The 21,699-nt window shown below is 41.1% G+C and overlaps 1 protein-coding gene across 8 annotated transcripts in view; it reads right to left on the reverse strand.

Annotated features, from left to right (window-relative positions):
* The window catches only part of csnk1a1 (casein kinase 1, alpha 1), a 34,921-nt gene extending 13,900 nt beyond the window's left edge, over positions 1–21,021 (reverse strand). For 4 of the 8 annotated variants that reach the window (XM_036942696.2, XM_036942692.2, XM_036942693.2 and 1 more), the window contains exons 1-5: positions 20,342–21,021; positions 19,689–19,795; positions 5,211–5,337; positions 4,922–5,020; positions 2,495–2,578 (exon numbers count right to left, since the gene is read on the reverse strand). In XM_036942696.2, the coding sequence (XP_036798591.1) occupies positions 2,495–2,578; positions 4,922–5,020; positions 5,211–5,337; positions 19,689–19,795; positions 20,342–20,464 (540 nt within the window). In that variant the 5' untranslated portion in view covers positions 20,465–21,021. The remainder of the gene's footprint in view (positions 1–2,494; positions 2,579–4,921; positions 5,021–5,210; positions 5,338–19,688; positions 19,796–20,341) is intronic. The other 4 variants (XM_021560826.3, XM_090198161.1, XM_090198162.1 and 1 more) reach the window with 1 other exon arrangement.
* Between the last annotated feature and the right edge of the window lie 678 nt (positions 21,022–21,699).

Raw genomic sequence — 21,699 nt, forward strand, 5'->3', positions numbered from 1 at the left:
AAATGTGTGTTTGTTTGGGTGTGTGTGTGTGTGTATGTATATATACAGTGGGGCAAAAAAAGTATTTAGTCAGCCACTAATTGTGCAAGTTCTCCATCTTAAAAAGATGAGCGAGGGAGGCCTGTAATTTTCATCATAGGTACACTTCAACTATGACAGACAAAATAAGAAAAAAAAAAATCAGAAAATCATATTGTAGGATTTTTAATGAATTTATTTGCAAATTATGAGGGTGGTATGAAGGCCCGACATCCACAGGTGGGGGTTGTGCTTTACAGACCAACACCGTGCAGTACGTTTGGCATTTGCCAGAGAACACCAAGATTGGCAAATTCGCAACTAGCGCCCTGTGCTCTTCACAGATGAAAGCAGGTTCACACTGAGCACGTGACAGACGTGACAGAGTCTGGAGACGCCGTGGAGAACATTCTGCTGCCTGCAACATCCTCCAGCATGACCGGTTTGGCGGTGGGTCAGTCATGGTGTGGGGTGGCATTTCTTTGGGGGGCCGCACAGTCCTCCATGTGCTCACCAGAGGCCGCCTGACTGCCATTAGGTACCGAGATGAGATCCTCAGACCCCTTGTGAGACCATATGCTGGTGCGGTTGGCCCTGGGTTCCTCCTAATGCAAGACAATGCTAGACCTCATGTACTGGAGTGTGTCAGCAGTTCCTGCAAGAGGAAGGCATTGATGCTATGGACTGGCCCGACCGTTCCCCAGACCTGAATCCAATTGAGCACATCTGGGACATCATGCCTCGCTCCATCCAACAACGCCACGTTGCACCACAGACTGTCCATGAGTTGGCGGATGCTTTAGTCCAGGTCTGGGAGGAGATCCCTCAGGAGACCATCCGCCACCTCATCAGGAGCATGCCCAGGCGTTGTAGGGAGGTCATACAGGCAAGTGGAGGCCACACACACTACTGAGCCTCATTTTGACTTGTTTTAAGGATATTACATCAAAGTTGGATCAGCCTGTAGTGTGGTTTTCCACTTTAATTTTGAGTGTGACTCCAAATCCAGACCTCCTTGGGTTGATAAATTTGATTTCCATTGATAGTTTTTGTGATTTTGTTGTCAGCACCTTCAACTATGTAAAGAAAAAAGTATTTAATAAGAATATTTTATTCATTCAGATCTAGGATGTGTTATTTTAGTGTTCCCTTTATTTTTTTGAGCAGTGTATATTCCATGTCAGATGTATATATTTTCAATTTTTTTTATTCAAATGGAATGGAGTAGAACAGCAAACACACACACATGGCCACTGTGTCTGCTACTCCTCACCCTTTCCATATGAAATAGCCATTGGGTGCTTTTCGGGGGAGGGCAGTTGAATGGAACAGCACTTCACCTTAGTGACTGTTCCCTCTGCTCTATACAATACATATCTGTTTATTTTATGTGATGATAAAAAAATATATTTGTATGAGCCTTTTATGTTTTCTTTCACAGTGATAGCGACTCCGACTGGGAGCCCCCGGTGCCAAGCTGCCCGCTCTACCTCTGCCCCCTCTACTCCTGCCTCCAGTGGTGCCACAGTTCAGTTCATATGCCACAGTTCATTACTGCAGGCATGACTGTGCCTCAGGGCCAAAAGGGCACAGCATGGAGGCGTCGTTGTGTTCTGTGTCGCATGACCTGCACCACTTGTTCAGTTTGCCTCTGCTTTACATCAGAAAGAGACTGCTGTGGGACATGGCACAGGCAGCAAAATATTGTGTAGAGGACTTCCAAAGGGTCTACTGTTTTTATTTATTTATTTTTTCTAAGAATTTTATATATTTTTTTGTGTGTTAGAATTGCCTTTTGATATGTTGTATATAGTTATTTGCACTGCTGTATATAGTTATAGGTCATTTCACCAATTCGGCCACTTGGTTACATTTAGGCAACTTGTGTGGGACACCTGGGTGACTTCATGCTAAATGTCATGTAGCTCACCCATTCCTGAAGTTATCCGTCTGAAACTTTGCACACCTAGTTTCCCTCTTGTGTTATCCATCAAAATTATCTCCAGTATCCTATTCTAGTACATGTGAAAGATGATGCTACAACAATAAAAAACAGAAAACATATGCTCTTTCTTTCTCTTTTCTTCCACCAGATCTACTGCGTTATATTCTCCTACATTCAATTAACATTTCCACAAACTTCAGAATGTTTCCATTCAAATAATACCAAGAATATGCATATTCTTGCCTCTGGGGCTGAGCTACAGGCAGTTAGATTAGGGTATGTCTTCAGGCGGAAATTGCATCCCTTGAGAACAAGGGATGCAGCCATAATTAATCTCTAGATCTGTTTAGCATGTGTGTCTGGTTTAATGCCAATACAGTGGTCATAAAATATTGACCAAATCAAATAAATAAAAAGTAGTAGTACTGCTTCTAAATGGTGTAAAAAAAAAAGGTAAAGTTTAAAAAGTAAAAAAAAAAAAAAAAAAGTCAGAATTTGGGGGAGTATTAAGAGGCGGTTGTGGTTTCAGACCTGGTTTAATCCTGAGAAAGATGGGTCCTGAGAAGAACTAACAGCCAAGCTTCTTTTCCTCTTCCCCACTGGAGATTCTAAACACTGAACAAACAATAGAGGGTGCAGTGCATCAAACAGGATAGCTGACAACCCCACAAGGCCAGCGCAGACAGGCAACACCAAGGCTCAGAAAAAGAACGGGAGGAGAGGTAGGAAAATGGGAGGGGGAGAGAAAGCCCAAGGCCATCCTTTGTCCACCAGCAAGCATATGAGCTAAAATCAGAGAGGAGTCAGACTATGGGAGGACTTCCTAGAGGAGTCAGCCTGGGCTTAGTTGCAAGCCAGTATTTAGGCTAAGCAGATGGGGGGGGATGGGGGGGGGGTTCCTGCAGAATATACAGTCCACACTGCCACACCAATTTCATTCAGAGGCAGAACTGAAGACAATATAACTGCCAAATCCCTAAGTTATTTTATCTTGCTAAAAAAAGCAAACACTTATTTCCAAACCTGTTTCACGATTTTGACTTTGCAGTGGCTTTTTGATATTGCAGCATTTAACGCTAGCAGTGCCACACCAGTGCTTTTTACAATAATCATTAAACAAATTTGGAGTAACAGTCTGTCTGGGTACAGAACACAATATGCAGTTGACTTACTGGCACAACTAGGGTTAAAAGAGGAGGGAAATAATTAAGGCCATTCCCTAAAATGGGCACTCATTTAACAATGTGTGAAAAAGCTTTGAGAAAAAAAGAAAAAAAACGCAGCCACCCAACCCCACTACCTCCTTGAGATCTCACAGGAAGCAATGACTCAAATAATTGTTTAAAAAGTTTATTCTGATGGCTTGGAAACGGTGGAAACCTTCAGTAAGGAAGAGGGTAGAATACTTTGGAAAAGCCCAATCTGGCAATGAGCAGCTCTACAGCGCAAAACAGAGGAAAGGCGTGCAGTCAGAAAGGAGCATGAATTCATCTGCATGGGGTAGATTTAGCATAGCTGCGAGAGACGCATGACAGGACAGCCTTTGTGATAGTGGCTCTTAGATTCCAATAGAGCAGCCTAAGACAAAGCAACAAAACAAGCAATTAGTTTACAATGATGCCAAGCTGAGTATCACTCTCCAAACCATAGGGAAAAAACTATTGTTGGTGAGGTGTACACTTGCAATCTATTAAAGAGTGTGTGGGAGGGGGGGTGGGGTTAAAGATAAACTATTGCTCTTTACTCTACTGTTAGTCAAATGTTAGATTTAGATCAATGGCGCTATGTCCAAATGAAGACTACTTCATAAACACACTAACTGAATTAAAGGCTTTTGGGTACAATAAGCACCATTGTAGAAGAGCAGGTTGGAAGCAGAATGCAGAGTGAGTTCAGGTGAAGAGAAAGGCAGTTGATTTAAACATCAAGAGGATAGAGTGGGGTTCGCAAAAGCTACTGCTCTGCCATGTCTTCCCATCCATTGAGTTCAGTGCACATCCTACGCAAGACTTCTCGGGCTTGGGTGTCAGAGCTTGCAGTCCAAAAGGATTGTATGTGCACCTATATAAATGTTGGTGGAGTTTAGTAAAAAAAAAAATGTTAAAAATAAAAATAAAGTGACAATTTCATGTGTATGTAAAAAAAATAAAAAAAAAATAAAAAAAAGAAGCTTGAGGCTGGCATTCACACAGACACACAATGGTAAACACTTATTCCAGACAGCACTGCCAGAAATGGTAATACAGGCTTCAACGCTCGAGTACCCAAAAGGTACTGCTTCGTTTTGATTAGACTAGCCTGTCGCTGACTGATAAGTTTATATCACATAACACTAACAACCTCCACAGTTCACGTGGACAGGTATGTGGTGAAACACACGCATTCCTGCTTTAACTTTGCCAAATGTTGCCTGTCTGCAAGGGCTCAAAATAGTAAGTTATTTAAAAACAAAATACAAATCAGGCAACTTGAATACAGTTGGTATATGAAAAAAGAATCACAAAAACGCCTTAATTATTTTCTGCAAGGGGGAAAAGAATAATTGAGATTACACATCATGCCTTTTTTTTGTCTTACTAACACCCGTCTATGATCTGAAAGAGATCCACAACTATAAGAAACCTGAGGGCTTGTATTACCTGGTCGTAAAAGCACCTTATGTGTCTACCAAAACCATTCCATCCTTAACATCTGGACTAAACCAACCACAAACAATTAGCCTTAAAATGTCCATTACCAAGGACACGTAGCCTATTCAAAGAAAATAAATCACATGATTTGCCTCACTGAGGATTATATTTTCTACAAAAGAATACTTGGCACCACCAAAGCGTACAAAAACAAGATCATTTGGGCTACTTGTATCACTTCACACAGTTGTATAAAACAAAGGCACTAACTAGGTCAGAGATTGTCAACATAATGCATCTCAGGACGGGGAAACTGCTGTAAGCTTACCTTGTTACAGTGACGGCCAATACCCATTAAAAAGTTGTCTGGCTTGATATCTCTGTGAATGAAGTTCTTTGTGTGCACATACTCGATTCTGCTGATCATCTGTGGAGCAAAAAACAGCAACCTCTCAAATGTTGTCTTGAAACTTTGGGTTTACATAAGATTTTTAGTCATTCTCCCTTTTGCAGCCAAAAAATGTGTTTTGGGTTAATCTTATTAAAAAAATGTAAAAAGCAAACAGACAAAGGGGCCACAGTGAAAGATAAGGAGCAATGATGAAACCAAGCCTTACTTGGTCTGCGAGCATTAGTACAGTTTTCATGGTGAACCGGCGCGAGCAGAAGTTGAAGAGGTCTTCCAGACTGGGTCCCAGCAGGTCCATCACTAGGACATTGTAGTCCTTTTCTTGGCCATACCACCTGCAAGACAGCACCAGCCACATGTCAATATTCATGCTAACCCATAACAAAAGTTTAAAAAAAAATGTTTTACCTTTATTTAACTAGGCAAGTCAGTTAAAGAACAAATTCTTATTTTCAATGACGGCCTAGGAACAGTGGGTTAATTGCCTGTTCAGGGGCAGAACGACAGATTTGTACCTTGTCAGCTCGGGGATTTGAACTTGCCACCTTCCGGTTACTAGTCCAACGCTCTAACCACTAGGATACCCTGCCGCCCCAGTTACGTAAACTGTACATAGTAGTTTAATAGGCCTACGCAACATAAAAGGTAATGCAATGTGTGTGGTCATAGGTCAATACCATAGCCAAACATTTTGTGGAGAGTGGAGTTTAGCAATTAGGCCTAACCAAAAGCATGGCTTTATTCACAGATGACCAGCATTTTCTGGTTAAAGAGCATAGGGTTCATCATAACCCCATCACAACCCCTGAACAAGCATTTCGCTACACTCGCATTAACATCTGCTAACCATGTGTATGTGACAAATAAATTTGATTTGATTTTAAACTCTTGTGAATTACAGAGGGAGGCTTAATTTATCATTAACAGGGTGGTTTCATTTCTCATGCGGGGCCTGGTGCTAGTTAACTTCTTGAATGTAGGGGGCAGGATTTTCGTTTTTGGCAAAAAAAAAAAAAAAAAAATACCCATTTGAAACTGCCTATTTCTCAGGCCCAAAAACTAGAATATGCATATAATTGTCAGATTAGGATAGAAAACACTCTAGTTTCCAAAACTGTCAAAACATTGTGAGTATAACAGAACTGATATTGCAGGCGAAAACCTGAGGAAAATCAAACCAGGAAGTGGCGTTTTTACTGAGAGCTCTCTGTTCCATTGGATGCCTTGCCTCCATTTAAAGGGATATCAACCAGATTCATTTTCCTATGGCTTCCTCAAGGTGTTAGTCTTCAGACATAGTTTCAGGCTTTTATTTTGAAAAATGAGCGAGAAAGAACTTCGCGTCAGTGGATAGCTGGGTGTTCGCAGAGTTTTGCTAGCGCAACAGAGTGGGGGCAGCCATTGTCTCTCCCTCTCCTATTGAAAAAGCGACAGTCCCGGTTGATATACTATCGATTATATATTTTAAAAACAACTTGAGGATTCATTAGAAAAAACACTTGACATGTTTGTGGACATTACGGATAACTATTTGGAATTTGTCTGTGATGTCGTGACCGCTCGAGCCTGTGGATTTCTGAACATAACGCGCCAAACAAATGGAGGTATTTTGGATATAAAAATAATCTTTATGGAACAAAAGGAACATTTGTGTAACTGGGAGTCTCGTGTGTGCAAACATCCGAAGATCAAAGGTAAGCGATTGAATCTATTGCTTTTGACTTTCGTGACCAATCTACTTGGCTGCTAGTGTTTGTAATATTTTGTCTACTAAGAGAGATGTTCTTACATAAACGCTTGTTATGCTTTCACCGAAAAGCTGTATTGAAATCTGACACCAGGTGGATTAACAACAAGCTAAGCTGTGTTTTGCTATATTGCACTTGTGATTTCATGAAAATTAAATATTTTTAGTAATTTAATTTGAATTTGGCACGCTGCAGTTCAGCGGGTGTTGATGAAAATGATCCCGCTAAAGGTATGGGTGCGTCAAGAAGTTAAAGAGTAATCAAATGTAATCCTCACAGCTCTGCCATTAGAGGTCAGGGGGATTCCCAACACCTCTCCAGTACACTGCCAGACCAGCAGCCGCCAGGCAACCATCTTGTCCAAGAATCCAAACAGAGGTATTGTAGGGGAACGACTATATGCACAAAAGTATGTGGACACCTCTTCAAATTAGTGGATTGGGTTATTTCAGCTACACCAGTTGCACACAGGTGTATAAATATCAAGCACAGTCATGCAATCTCAAAAGACAAATTTGGCATTCCAATGGCCTTACTGAAGAGCTCAGTGTCTTTCAACATGGCACCATCATAGGATGCCACCTTTCCAACTAGTCAGTTTGTCAAATTTCTGCCCTGCTCAACTGTAAGTGCTGTTATTGTGAAGTGGAAACGTCTAGGAGCAACAACGGCTCAGCCGAACAGTGTTAAGCCACACAAGGTCACAGAACAGGACCACGTAAAGCACGTAGAAATCGTCTGTCCTTGGTAGCAACACTCACTACAGCGTTCCAAACTGCCTCTGAAAGCAACGCCAGCACTAGAAGTTGGTTGGAAGTTTCACGAAATGAGTTGCCATGGCAGAGCAGCCGCACACAAGCCTAAGATCACCATACACAATGCCAAACATCGGCTGGAGTGGCATAAAACTTGCCGCCATTGGACTGTGAAGCAGTGGAAACGTGTTCTCTGGAGTGATGAATCACGCGTCACCATCTGGCAGCCCAATAGACAAATCTGGGTTTGGCGGATGCCAGGAGAACACTTCCTGCATAGTGCAAAGCACAAAGTTTGGTGTTGGAGGAATAATGGTCTGTGGCTGTTTTTCATGGTTCGAGCTAGGCCCCTTAGTTCCAGTGAAGGGAAATCTTTACGGTACAGCCTACATTGACATTCTAACCAGTGGTTCCCAAACTTGTTTTTTTCTCTTCAAACATTCAACCTTCAGCTGCGTACCCCCTCTAGCACCAGGGTCAGTGCACTCAAATGTTTGCTTTTTTGTTGCGATCGTAAGCCTGCAACACACACACACTACACAGTTAAACATAAGAGTAAGTGTCACAAAACAGCTCGAGGGAAGTGACAAAGAGCTCTTATAGGACCAGAGCACAAATAATAAATCAATACTTTTGCTCTTTATTCAACCATCTAACATATAAAACCGTATTTGTTCATTGAAAATTGTGAATAACTCACCACAGGTTAATGAGAAGGGTGTGATTGAAAGGATGCATATAACTGAAATGTTGGGTTGTATTGGAGAGAGTCTCAGTCTTAAATAATTTTCCACACAGTCTGTGCCTGTATTTCGTTTTCATGATAGTGAGGGCTGAGAATCCACTCTCACATAGGTACGCGGTTGCAAAGGGCATCAGTGTCTTAACTTCTCTAGGATAGGGGGCAGCATTTGGAATTTTGGATGAAAAGCATGCCCAAATTCAACTGCCTGCTACTCATCCCCAGAAGATATGCATATTATTAGAAGATTTGGATAGAAAACACTGGAGTTTCTAAAACTGTTTGAATCATGTCTATGTATAACAGAACTTATGTAGCAGGCGAAACCAGATTTTTTTAAGTTTTAATTTTTTAGGTCACCCTGTTTTCATTGAGTTTTCATTGGGAATCCAGATGTCTAAGGGACTTGCTTGCAGTTCCTACCGCTTCCACTGGATGCCACCAGTCTTTAGAAATTGGTTGAGGTTATTCCATTGTGTAATGAAGTACGGCAATCTTGAAAAAGTGTAATGTGTACTGTTTGATAGAGGCGCAAGACCAGAAAGCATGCTTGAGTTTGTCTTCCTGTATTGAACACAGATCATCCAGTCTTCAATTTTATAGATTATTTGCGTTTAAAAAATGCCTAAAGTTGTATTACAAAAGTAGTTTGAAATGTTTTGGCAAAGTTTACAGGTAACTTGATATTTTGTAGTGACGTTGGTCAAGTTGGAACCAGTGTTTTTCTGGATCAAACGTGCCAAATAAATGAACATTTTGGATATATATGGACGGAATTAATCAAACAAAAAGGACCATTTGTGAGGTTTATGGGACATATTTGAGTGCCAACAAAAGCTAGTCAAAGGCATGATTTATATATATTTTTCTGCGTTTTGTGTCGCGCCTGCAGGGTTGAAATGTTCTCTTTTGTTTACTATGCTCAGATAATAGCATTGTTTTCTTTCGCCGAAAAGCCTTTTCGAAATCTGACATGTTGGCTGGATTCACAACGCGTGTAGCTTTCATTTGGTATCTATCTTACATGTGTGATTTCATGAAAGTTAGATTTTTATAGGAACTTATTTGAATTTGGCGCTCTGCATTTTCTCTGGCTTTTGGCCAAGTGGGACGCTAGCGTCCCACATATCCCAGAGGTTAACAGCGTGATTTGCCAAGGCAGGATACTCTGAGCGTAGCCCAATCCAGAAATCTGGCAGTGGCTTCTGATTAAATTCAATTTTCACAGAACCGCTTGTTGCAATTTCGATGAGGCTCTCTTGTTCAGATATCGGTAAGTGGACTGGAGGGAGGGCATGATCATCCGTTCCGGGAAAGTAAATGCGTAATTGCGCACAACTCACTCCGGTGCTTCGCTATATCACATTTGACATCGTCAGTAAGCTTGAGTTCATTTGCAAAAATGATTTTTTTTTATTATTATCATACAATGGAAAGACCTGTGTGTTGTCCTTGTTAATGCAGACAGAAAAGAGCTCCAACTTCTTAATCATAACCTCAATTTTGTCCCGCACATTGAATATAGTGGGAAAGTCCCTGTAATCTTAGATTCAGATCATTCAGGTGAGAAAAAACATCACCCAGATAGGCCAGTCGTGTGAGAAACTTGTCACCATGAAAGCGGTCAGACAGGTGAAAATGGTGAGTAAAGAAAACTTTAAGCTCGTCTCAATTTATTTTTTTATTTTTTTAAACGTGTCAATACTTTGCCCCTTAATCAGCGCACTTCTGTAGGTTGTAAAAGCGTTACAAGGTCACCGCCCACATCATTGCATAGTGCAAAAATACACAAGAGGTCAGGGGCCCTGCTTTAACAAAGTTACCAATTTTCACTGAGTGCCCAAAACGTCTTTAACCTCTAGCGACGAGCAATCCCGTATCCGGGAGCGTAATCATAGCCTCAAGCTCATTACCATAACGCAACGTTTCCTATTCATGAAAATCGCAAATGAAATGAAATTAATATATTCAAACACAAGCTTAGCCTTTTGTTAACAACACTGTCATCTCAGATTTTCAAAATATGCTTTTCAACCAAAGCTACACAAGCATTTGTGTAAGAGTATTGATAGCCTAGCATAGCATTAAGCCTAGCATTCAGCAGGCAACATTTTCACAAAAACAAGAAAAGCATTCAAATAAAATAATTTACCTTTGAAGAACTTCGGATGTTTTCAATGACGAGAATCTTAGTTAGATAGCAAATGTTCATTTTTTCCAAAAATATTATTTGTGTAGACGAAATAGCTCCGTTTTGTTCATCACGTTTGGCTAAGAAAAAGACCGGAAAATGCAGTCACTTACAACGCCAAACTTTTTTCCAAATTAGCTCCATAATATCGACAGAAACATGGCAAACGTTGTTTAGAATCAATCCTCAAGGTGTTTTTCACATATCTATTCGATAATCTATCAGTGGTGGCAGTTGGCTTCTCATCAGAAGCAAACGGAAAAATACTGCAGCTGGAGATTACGCAATAATTGCAACAGAGGACACCAAGCGACCACCTGGTAGATGTAGTCTCTTATGGTTAATCTTCCAACGATATGCCTACAAATACGTCACAATGCTGTCGACACCTTGGGGAAGCGACAGAAAGCCTAAGCTCATTCGTGGCCCATTCACAGCCATATAAGGAGTCATTGGCATGAGGCGGTTTCAAAAAATGCAGCACTTCCTGATTGGATTTTTCTGTTTTTTTTCTGTAACATCAGTTCTGTGGCACTCACAGACAGTTTTGGAAACGTCAGAGTGTTTTCTTTCCAAAGCTGTCAATTATATGCATAGTCGAGCATCTTTTCGTGACAAAATATCTTGTTTAAAACGGGAAGGTTTTTCATCCCAAAATTAAAATAGCGCCCCCTATATCCAAGAAGTTAAAGCTGTCAGGCATTCCCTTGGAAGCAAGAGCCTCTCGGTGGATGCTACAGTGTACCCAAGTGGCGTCGGGAGCAACTGCTTGCACGCACATTACCACTGAACTAGGTCTCCCTGTCATGGCTTTTGCGCCATCAGCAGGATTCTACAGCGCAAGTATTTCATTCGCATTTGCCCATAAAAATAGATGTGTGAATCTGGAAAAAAAATTACAAGTAAAGATTACCTACCGTAATCCATTTCTACCCCGCTGCTAATTGTTTAAAAACTACAAGTCTCACATTTCTAAGCGGCATGCGCCAATCACAGTATTGTTCTGTGATGACGCAGTCCAGTCAAAGTGAGAGAAAGTCTATAAGTTAACGTGCAGACATCACTAAAAATGAGGCCCATTCAATTTTACTTAAGCGAAAAAGAGACAAGGAGAAAGAGGAATGCTGCGAGGGGGATTCACAAGGTTCAACTAATGAAACTTCTTCACAACGTTAGCGACGCTGCCGTGACCCCCGCTGTCACGTCAACAGCCTTGGAGTCAAGTGCTGCTGTCTGAGGAGAAGAGGCAGCTGAAAAATAAAGAAACATTGCATACTTCATTTGCGAAAGAAGGACCTTTCGTCAAATTTGGGCTGCTAATCAGACTACACCACAAAAATGGAGTTGACATTAATCCCACATACGCCAATGATGTGCGGAGATGATCAGTCAAATTGCTGACATAATAAGAGAGCCTGTCAGCGAAGCTGAAAGCCACAAAGTATCTTGCCGTTCTAATAAATGGAGACACTGATATATCCAACACCAAATGCGAGATTGTCTACGTGCACTTGTTGGAGGATGGCACGCCAGTCAAACTCCTAGTCGGACAACAGACCCTTGAGCACTCCCTTGCCATTCCTAAGTTGTTTCTTTTATAGCCTTTAATCTTGTATAAAGTTTAATCATTAATCATAATGAGATAGAATTTAGTTTGTCAGAATTACTTTTGTATAATATTTGTGTGTGTGTGTTGTCATTCAAGGTGTTTTGATGATTCAAGGCCACATTTGGTGCTGTTTTCCCAGAGGATGGAGGGTCATGGATAAAGAAGTGCATCTCCTTCAGGGCAGATGGTGCCTCCATGAGCATGGGCCACTGTGGGGGAGTGATTTCCCACTTGCAGAGAGCATATAATCCCAATCCACTGTATGCAACAGAATGTATTAGGTTTGTAACTATGATTTTGTTTTATTTGCTAGCAGAGAATGCTAAATACTGTGTGTGCGCGCGCTAAGTGTTGGAAAGGTAAATACCACAGAATTATTGTTTTCTGTTGACACAAGAGACAGGGGGGGAAGACGGTGAATTGTTTGGAAGATTGTTCTGACTTTCACAGGCTAGAGCTGGCAATACTGACCATTCAGAAGAAAGAGCCAATGGTTTCTGTCGTGTACAATCTTCTGAAGTGATAAGTCTTCTATCAGATTCAGCTGTAATTCCAAACAGGGAACTCTATGTTCTCGGGCAAGAGCTCAGTGTGGATATTTACACACTGTCTAGCAACAAGGGAACTCCCTGGATCCCCCATGCCCACAAAGTGTTCCTGTGGCATGGACAAGACAAGGACCTTGTCTTGTTTGAGGAGCAATCCTCACCCTGTAAGGGAATGACCTGAACCTCCCCCAAGCCACATCTGAGTTGAGGAAGACAGTGACCAGACTGGAAGCACTAAAGCTTAGGGCAAAGGCAGGAGGCATGCTGGAGAAGATCCAGATCACGCTTGCTCAGCAGCAGGGTGATGAGAGGAGATTCCAGGTGTGTTAGGATGAGAGCTTGTTAGGTTGTAAGAGAAATCAATTATTAAAATTGATGATTGAGAGATTCTCAATGTGAGAATCAATGTATTTGTTGCCCAAATAAACAGAGTTGAGGTTAAGGAGGGAAATGCAGTGGAGGGGTCTTCAAAAATATATATGGGAGAGAGACATACATTTCATGGTGTTGGTATGTGTACGTGTCTCTGTGTGTGTTATTTCTGTTAAAGGGAATAACACTGAAGGGGAATCTAAAAGGCTTCACAGACCTCACCAATCCCCAGCTGAAGCAGCACAGAGGCGGCCATCAACATCAGCGTGGATGATCTCAAAGCCAGGTTTGGTGGTTTGCTTAAGGACGAGGGTGTCCAGACCCCAGTTGAGTCTTTCAGAGTGTTAAACCCTGACACATGGCCAGAAGACCAGGCCAGCCTTCTTACCTTTGGCAATCGTGTCGCAGACCTGATGAGGCATTTCAAGGAGCCTCTAGAAAAGGTAAGAATTTATTTGACACTGCATTGCCATATGAGACAATGTTATGTTTGCATATTTGCAAACTCACTTGCTCTGTTCAATCCTGCCGATCGGGTTGCAACATGGCTCCAATCCAGGATGAGCAGCAGGGGCTGAAAATCTTGGTCAGCCACAATTTCAAGGACAAATCCTACAAAGTGTTTGAGCTAGTAATGTATGAATATTTATCTTAAATTCGCAATTACATAGCCAATGAATGAATGAATGAATGAATGAATGAATGAATGAGTATATATATATAACAACTTTAGATTTCACCCATCTCATTCTCGAATGGTTTAGACTGTTTGGAAGTTATTTTCCTCCTGCTTTGACCCGTGCAGTGCAGGTAGAAAAAGCAATTGCTGTGCCCGAAATTATCAACTTTACCCAGTATTTCAAAAATTGACCTTATACACTGATTGTTTAAAGCAAAACTAACAAAACTATTGCTGATGGTGAAACAGAACATTTAAAATAAAATCTAATGTAGCCTAAAAGTTAACAGCGCATTTGATTACAATGACCAAGCAAATGACAGTTGCGATTCCAATAATAATATTGCTTAAGCCATTAAACATTTGAATGCTGAAGGTGACATGCGGCCTACCACTCGTTTGAACAGCGCACGAAGCCGCTCACTGTTTTACTAGGCTACTGATATTGCCTGGGTTGTTCAGCATGCAAAATTACTTGATCAATGACTCACAGTTACATGCCTAGTTCGACACTTAAGGAGAGGACGCATCAGTTGTCACAAAACACAAGGAAAATTAAATTTGGGAAGGTAGAAAGTAAAAACCTGAAGGGGGGGGAAGTGAATCGGTGATTCGTAAATTTTTGAACTATTTTCGGACCGATGCGTGCTACATCCATCTTACAAATTTGAACCGGGAACTGATGCCAATCAGTGAATCGTTACATCCCTATTATCTGGAAGAAAAAAAATCTTCATTACATCAATCAGTGGGTACATTGTTCAGCAAACTACCATCACGTGCACTACAAAAACACAGCTAAACAACCTCTTACTGGTGAGCACTGGAATTAAAAAGGGTAACTACACCCAAAAATCAAAATCACGTTCTTCCCAGTCCTCAAGTTGTCTCCTGGTGTGGTTTAAGCATTTTTGCAGACTTAGAAAAACAACTTAGATGCTATAAAAATAAACTTAGATTGAGAGCGAAAACCTGAACGGGGTACACGGAAACCTAAGCAAGCGGAATTTAAGGAATAACTAACAGTCAAGCTAAAAAATAAAACCGATTAGGGCCCTGCAAGAGTCCACACTGCCATTTTTCTGCTCTGACAGATCTTTTGGAATTAGCTGAGGCAGGGCTTGACAATAATCTTTTTAGCCACTTGTCCTTAGGACAAGTAGGGTTGATTTTTCACTTGTCCAACAATTAAAAATGGACTAACAACTTTGACATTGTAGGATTTCCAGACACCACTTTAGAAAATAAAATGCATTAGGCCTACTATCTTTACCATAGAGCATCAGACAAAAACGTAGGCTAAACTCTGCCTATTTATTGGCTTCATATATATATATATATATATATATACATACACACAAGCATGTCTTTAAATACAACAATGCCCTTTAAGGCTCTCCTGGAGGATAGTTGGCCACCCTTGGTAGCCTATTGAATATTGCAACATCGAAATCCATTTTATGTCTTCATAAAATAGTTCAAAAACAGATCATTGGACAGTTCTGGGACAACAGATGCAAAATTCATACAACCACTGCACATAATTATTATATATATTTTTTAATTACCATTGAAGTTGATGTAACAGACTGTTTAGCTTAAAATGTTGCTAAAATATATATATTTTCACATTATAAGCTCAATGTGCATATGGCTGTAGGCTATGCGGGAATGTTCCAAAACCTAAGGCCTAAATGTTTAAATAATAATTCCCTCAACATATCTATGGTCTTACCTTGGCTACTTAGAAACAAAGTAATACAGTCTTCATAAAATGACAAATGGTCCAAGTTTTAAACAATTAAGTTAATGGTTAAATAGTTTCAAAATGGTGACCGCCTCCGCTCAGATTCAAAGTGGGTGATGTGCTATGCGCAACAGGCACCGACAGTCCTTCACTCGCCGGTCTTGTGACCATCTGAACAACCCGTGCCTCGAGTATGTCGACAGAATCAAGCATTTAGACGTTCATGTTAATCATCCTTCATTATTGGTTGTCAAACACGATTGGCGTTTATAGCCTATATTTGGTCTGAATTTTGGCCACATTTTCTTGTGCCTCCCCTATGCCAGCATTGGTTTGGACATGAGGCTGTAGCCAATATGCATATCTACACTTTGACATGTAGGCATTATTTATGTACATGAAAAATGTATTTAAATATTAATCTAATATTGGCCTCTCTGATACAATTCTTAGAGTAATAATAGGTTGATGTAATTTTTTTGTACTTCATTTGGACAATCCAAATCTATATTTCTTGTTTCTTTCACTTGTTCCAGCCAAGAGGACAAGCGTTAATGTCGAGCAAGTGTGAGAGTGTTGTAAGTGTGTTGGTCAACAGCACGATTTCAAAAGACCACCATGATGGCAGCAGAGCAAATGTACCTTGAATAAAGCAAACAGTTCCAAACTCTGCACTTCAAAACCCTTATACACCCCCCTGGACACAGCCTCCCAAGCACATGAGTAACAGCCAACATGTGGCTGCCAAAAAGTATGGTGATAAAATGTGGTAGGCCTATGTAAAGCTCTAGAGGTGGGTAGATCAACAATTCCATGTTGGAATATTCCAGGTCATAGCCAATTCAAATACAGAACAATTTAAAACATGCCAATCTTCAGAACACAAAACAGGAAAAACTCAATATTCTGATAAACCATGTACCTTGACATGTTGATGGTGTGCTGCTACATTTGAGCAACATGGAGAAAGTCAGAGAAAAAAATAGACTATACAAAGAACCCTGGCAGACAACTCTTTACTCAAACCATATAAAATAGTACAGACAATGTGTATGCCATCTAGGCTACACATTAAACTACAGTCAATTAGAGTCCAGGCACAATAAGCAATCCTCTAGTTGAATACTGTTCATAAAAACTGCTCAGGCAAACACATTACAGGAAACTACAGGCCTCAGACCAATTTCCTCTTTTAGGGAGGCCAACAGCATGCTGCTCAAAAACAAAAACAGGAGAAATACGGGCATAATATCAGTAGATACCAAAGCTTAAGAGACCCAATCCAACATGTAACTACAAAAAGGGACTCAATTAAGGAAAGAAACAAGAGACATGTCCTTAACGAATAGATGGGCCCTGTATTTTTTGAAGGTGGAATTAATAAAAGAGCAAGGTTTCAATCTCAATGGACCCAAGAGAGAATGCACAAGCACAAGACTTCCCTTTCTGTTGATTATAACACAGCCATACAATTGCAACAGGCAGTGTGGGGTAGGTGGGGCTTGTTCAGCAGGTTCTTCTGGCTTTGAAAAAGTTGAGCTCTTGTAATCTCCCTGCTTGGTCCTACAGTAACAACCGTTTCAAAAATTCTAACACAGCTCAATTCAAAATCGCACTTTACAGCATGTGACAATACTCACTTGGCCGCAAATTCTATACTGCCCTGCACATTAATGCAAGATTAATAAAATGTAACAAGTATTCTTTAAATGCCTGTGTAACTCCCAGTCTCTGCTAGAGGGACCAGCTGATCACCACTGCTTTCATTCATGCAAATTCAAAATCCCCCTCCTTACCTGCCAACAGTCAAGGGCTCCATGACTGGAGTTACCAAACAAAACGGGTCTATAAGGTATGTAGCTAACTCACAGAGTGCAGCTCTAGAGTCCAGGTTACCAGTAAGCCACCATGCCAAGGTCCACACTTAACCAGCATGGCTACCACAGCATTCTGCAGCAATACACCATCCTATCTGGTTTGCGCTTAGTGGGACTATAATTTGTTTTTCAACAGGACAATGACCCAACACACCTCCCTCCAGGCTGTGTAATGGCTATTTGACCAAGAAGGAGAGTGAAGGAGTGCTGCATCAGATGACCTGGACTCCAGTCACCCAACCACAACCCATTTGAGATGGTTTGGGATGAGTTGGACTGCAGAGTGAAGGAAAAGCAGCTAACAAGTTCTCCGCATATGTGGGAACTCCAACACCGTTGGAAAAGCATTCCTCATGAAGCTGGTTGAGAGAATGCAATGAGTGTGCAAAGCTGTCATCAAGACAAAGGGTGGCTACTCAAGAATCTCAAATATATTTTTATTTGTTGAACACTTTTTTGGTTACATGTATCCTTGTATTATTTCATAGTTTTGATGTCTTCACTATCATTTCTACAATGTAGAAAATAGTCAAAAATAAAGACCCTGGAATGAGTAGGTGTCCCCCCCCCCCCCCCCGGAGCTGGTTGGAGTCTCCCCTTTCGAAATTGGTGACAGTTTGCAGAGCCAACTGTTCGGTCAGGACAGTCAGTTGTTAGAAGAGACGTTACAGTATACTAACACACAGATGGCATTTGGATACATTTCCAGTGGACTTTATCTGTTGGTCTTTTATTTTTTTACTAAAGTGAAAGTTGTTTGCACAAACTCACTAGGCAGTAATAGAATGGAATTGTTTTCATGTCAATAACTTGGCTCACCACCACATAAAACCTGAGGTCAATTAAGTGGTGCCAGTTCTCCAGAATGTTTGCAGAACCCTCAGGCGAGTTCCATAACAGGAATGGCCCCAAGCGCAGAACTAGACAGGTGCACCAGCCACATGCTGATGATGTACCTGAAAACAAACAACCGGCTATGACTGTACAGAGGAAGCGTGAAGCACCCTCTTATACAACCCCCTTTCTTATTTATCCAGGCAGTCCACAGGGTACACCACCACAAAGCAAACCTAACCTGCCCACAAAGGCTTTGATTAAACTACATAACCAAGGAAGTAAGCTGTGAAACTAGCCTGCGTACTTATTGCGCTAGTATCTAAGGGCGTTAGCATGTCCTATTCAGAAATTCTCTTTACCTTATTGCTTAATCACCAAAGCTGTCTTGCTCATTTAGGGCAGTGTTCCCTTACTCATTACAAGGTTAATACCCAGGGCAGGAAACTGGAGAGGTTAGCAGATACAATTGTGTGGCAAAATGTCTACCGCACATGTTTCAGTAGTGCATAAATAGTTAGAAGCCCCTACATCACTATGGCATGGTGTGAGTTCACGTGGGAGAAAATTGATCCAGAAGGATCATGGCAGGGCCAGTAGTCCCATCTTTCTTCCATTAAATCATTGAAGCAGCCAAGCCTAATGACCAGCACCACTGTGACAGTCCAGCTTAAATCAGAGCATTAGCTATTCAGTATTAAATATCATTGACTGCCATTACTCACATATCAAAACAAATAGGCACGAAACTTAAAACGCGATTGTTTATTTGTTCAGAAGCTTTGACTACTTAATGAATTCACACATTAGTAATAGTATCCTTATGTAATTTTCCAAGTCAAATGCGAACAAGTGGTGTATTTTGTCACAACACCCTAAATTCACATAATAAATGACATCTAAACAAAATACATAACACTTATAGTAACGTTACTAATCCTTTCAACATATTTATTATCAAATATGGTTCCCAACTCAGTTCTACTGTTTTAAAAGTGCACATCCAGTTTACAGCCAGCCTCGATTCTAAATTCAGTGTCTGTGAACCAAGTCATTACCAAAGTCTCACTCTTCAATGGCCTTGTAAACGACAAAACCTAAAATAAAATACTTAAAAGGTGTTTGACGTTATGAAGTCACCTTGAGGAGACAAAACCACTAGGCCCAGATAGTTGTTTTCGCAAGCGCTGAGCCGCCATTTTCTAACAGGGTAGGAAGACATGTTGGAACAAACAAAAGAGGAGCGGCCATTTCCAACCACGAATTTTTGATTGCATGATCATTTCTTAAAAGCTGAAACAGTGAACAACCCTACATGGTTCATGGCGGATGTTGCGTTCGAATAATCTTAACGGTAAAAAGTAAATGTGCAACGTTTCCATAAGCAAAGACCAAGGAAAGCATTGCCAGCTAACGTTAGTTATACGAGCTAGCTTGTAGCTCCAGCTGGCATTTGGTAAAGTAAACTAGAAATGTGTTTGCAGGCAAGATGTAACTTTGTACAAATGTTAGACAAATATGACTCATTTTCACATACATCTCAAATATTAAACTGTGTTCAAAATACATTTACGTGTATATTACCTTATGTGTGGGATTCCAACTCCTCCTTGTAAGATTTTGTACAGTTTGCTTTCATATAACAACTGTGGGTGTCTGGCTTTCTGAGATTCCAATTTTACAGCTACCTCCTGCAATACAAAATTATCAGTTATGTAGCTTAGTACAATCTATCCAAGTTACTTTGCAGTAGCCTAATTGGCTAACTAAATAAAGATGTATTAATGCCATCCTAATTTACTATGCTAAAATAACGTTATTTACACGGTTTGCTGTAACCAATATCTACTATCTTAGATGACAGTTGGCTAGCTAGGCTAACGTAGCTATCATTCAGCATCGTTGAACAACATTTCAACAAGGCAAGTTGAAGCTAGCTAAACAATCTAATGGGGTGTATTCATGCGGCCAATTCTGTTGCAAAACGTTTAGCAACAGAATCCGTTTATCCCAAACGGAAAACTTTTGCAACGAAAACTAGATTTTCTAATGGACAAATACACATTAATTACTCCCCGTTTCGGTTGGTTCTTAAACGGTAAACCTTTCCCGTACGAATATACCCCTGTTAAATCTCGGTTAGTCAGCTAGGCTGTTGATTGACAGAGCTAAACGGTTAGCTAGTTAACATTAACAGTTACCCACTTGGTCAAATTTATATTTGAATGTTTTTTTACCTCTCCATTTGTGATGTTGATCGCCAGGTATATGTCACCAAATGACCCAGATCCAATTTTTCTGACAAGCTTGTATTTCCCACCGACAATAAATTCGGCTTTAGAGCCGCTGCTGCTTGCCATATCCTCAAAATCACGAGCAACTCCTGATCAGTTTAAAATAGGATTTTCTGGGACTGCGCCGTCGGTTTCCCTTCTCGGCCAGCTCGTTATCAGAACATACACAGAAGTCCTGGCTGCTCGTGGGCGATGTACTTGAAACAATGTAACGTTAGCCAGCTAGCTAGAACAGTGTTTCTTTTCAGGCGTTATTCGCTAGCTAGCTAGTAAAAAATATTGGAAAAAATAAAACCAACACATCACGAAAAAGGGAACACGATTCTTCTGAAAACACCCCTAACGTGCCTAGTATGTCCGTCGCCCAGTGCCTCGGGAAAGCTAGCTAACGTTAGCCCACTAAGCTATCGGACACCAGTGGAACTGCGAAATTCCGTTCGATCTGTTTGAACCACCTCCGCAAGAGGGGCAATATTCTTCTTGTTTGTCAAATTTCCGAAGCTACCTACAATTTGGATGTGATTCTCCTTTCTTCGTATAATATTTCAGGACAATCAGGGGTCGCTGCTTTCCGTCAAAGCGCAACCCAATCACTCCGCCATCTTCTTGTCACTACTTTTGATTCCACCGTCCGTCTCGAGGTGATTAGCTAGCTAGCTTCTGGGAGCGAGCGCAGAAGCAGAGACGAACGTTGACGTAAACGGTTAGTTCTTCTTCATTTGGGGGATTGGATTGGCGGATCGCATTCAGCTTTAGGTGCTTACACCGCCACCTACTGTACTGTACTGGACTGTGAGGCCAGTCACGGCTCACCTTACCTATGTACATAACATTCCGGTAAAAACAAAACTGGGAAAAAAGAAAAGTACCCTGCCAACTATTAGCCCTCAGTAAAAAACAAAACACCACCCCATTCCACTGAACATCCCATTCGGGGCGGCAGGGTAGCCTAGTGGTTAGAGCGTTGGACTAGTAACCGGAAGGTTGCGAGTTCAAACCCCCGAGCTGACAAGGCACAAATCAGTCGTTCTGCCCCTGAACAGGCACTGTTCCTAGGCCGTCATTGAAAATAAGAATTTGTTCTTAACTGACTTGCCTGGTTAAATAAAGGTAAAATAAAAATAAAAATGTTACTCCAGGCCAACCGGTCTGGGAGGACAGAACACTACCACTCAACACCCCCTGCAGCTCTTCTGCAGTAAAACCTCACAGTCCCAAGTACTTCTCACACTATTTTCTATAACTTACGTCCCGTGTCTGCTGTACAGTTGACAACCATGCTAAGAAACCAGTGGAGGCTG

This window comes from Oncorhynchus mykiss, chromosome 14 (assembly GCF_057628025.1).
Source record: "Oncorhynchus mykiss isolate SJ-2025 chromosome 14, ASM5762802v1, whole genome shotgun sequence".
Taxonomy (NCBI): domain Eukaryota; kingdom Metazoa; phylum Chordata; class Actinopteri; order Salmoniformes; family Salmonidae; genus Oncorhynchus; species Oncorhynchus mykiss.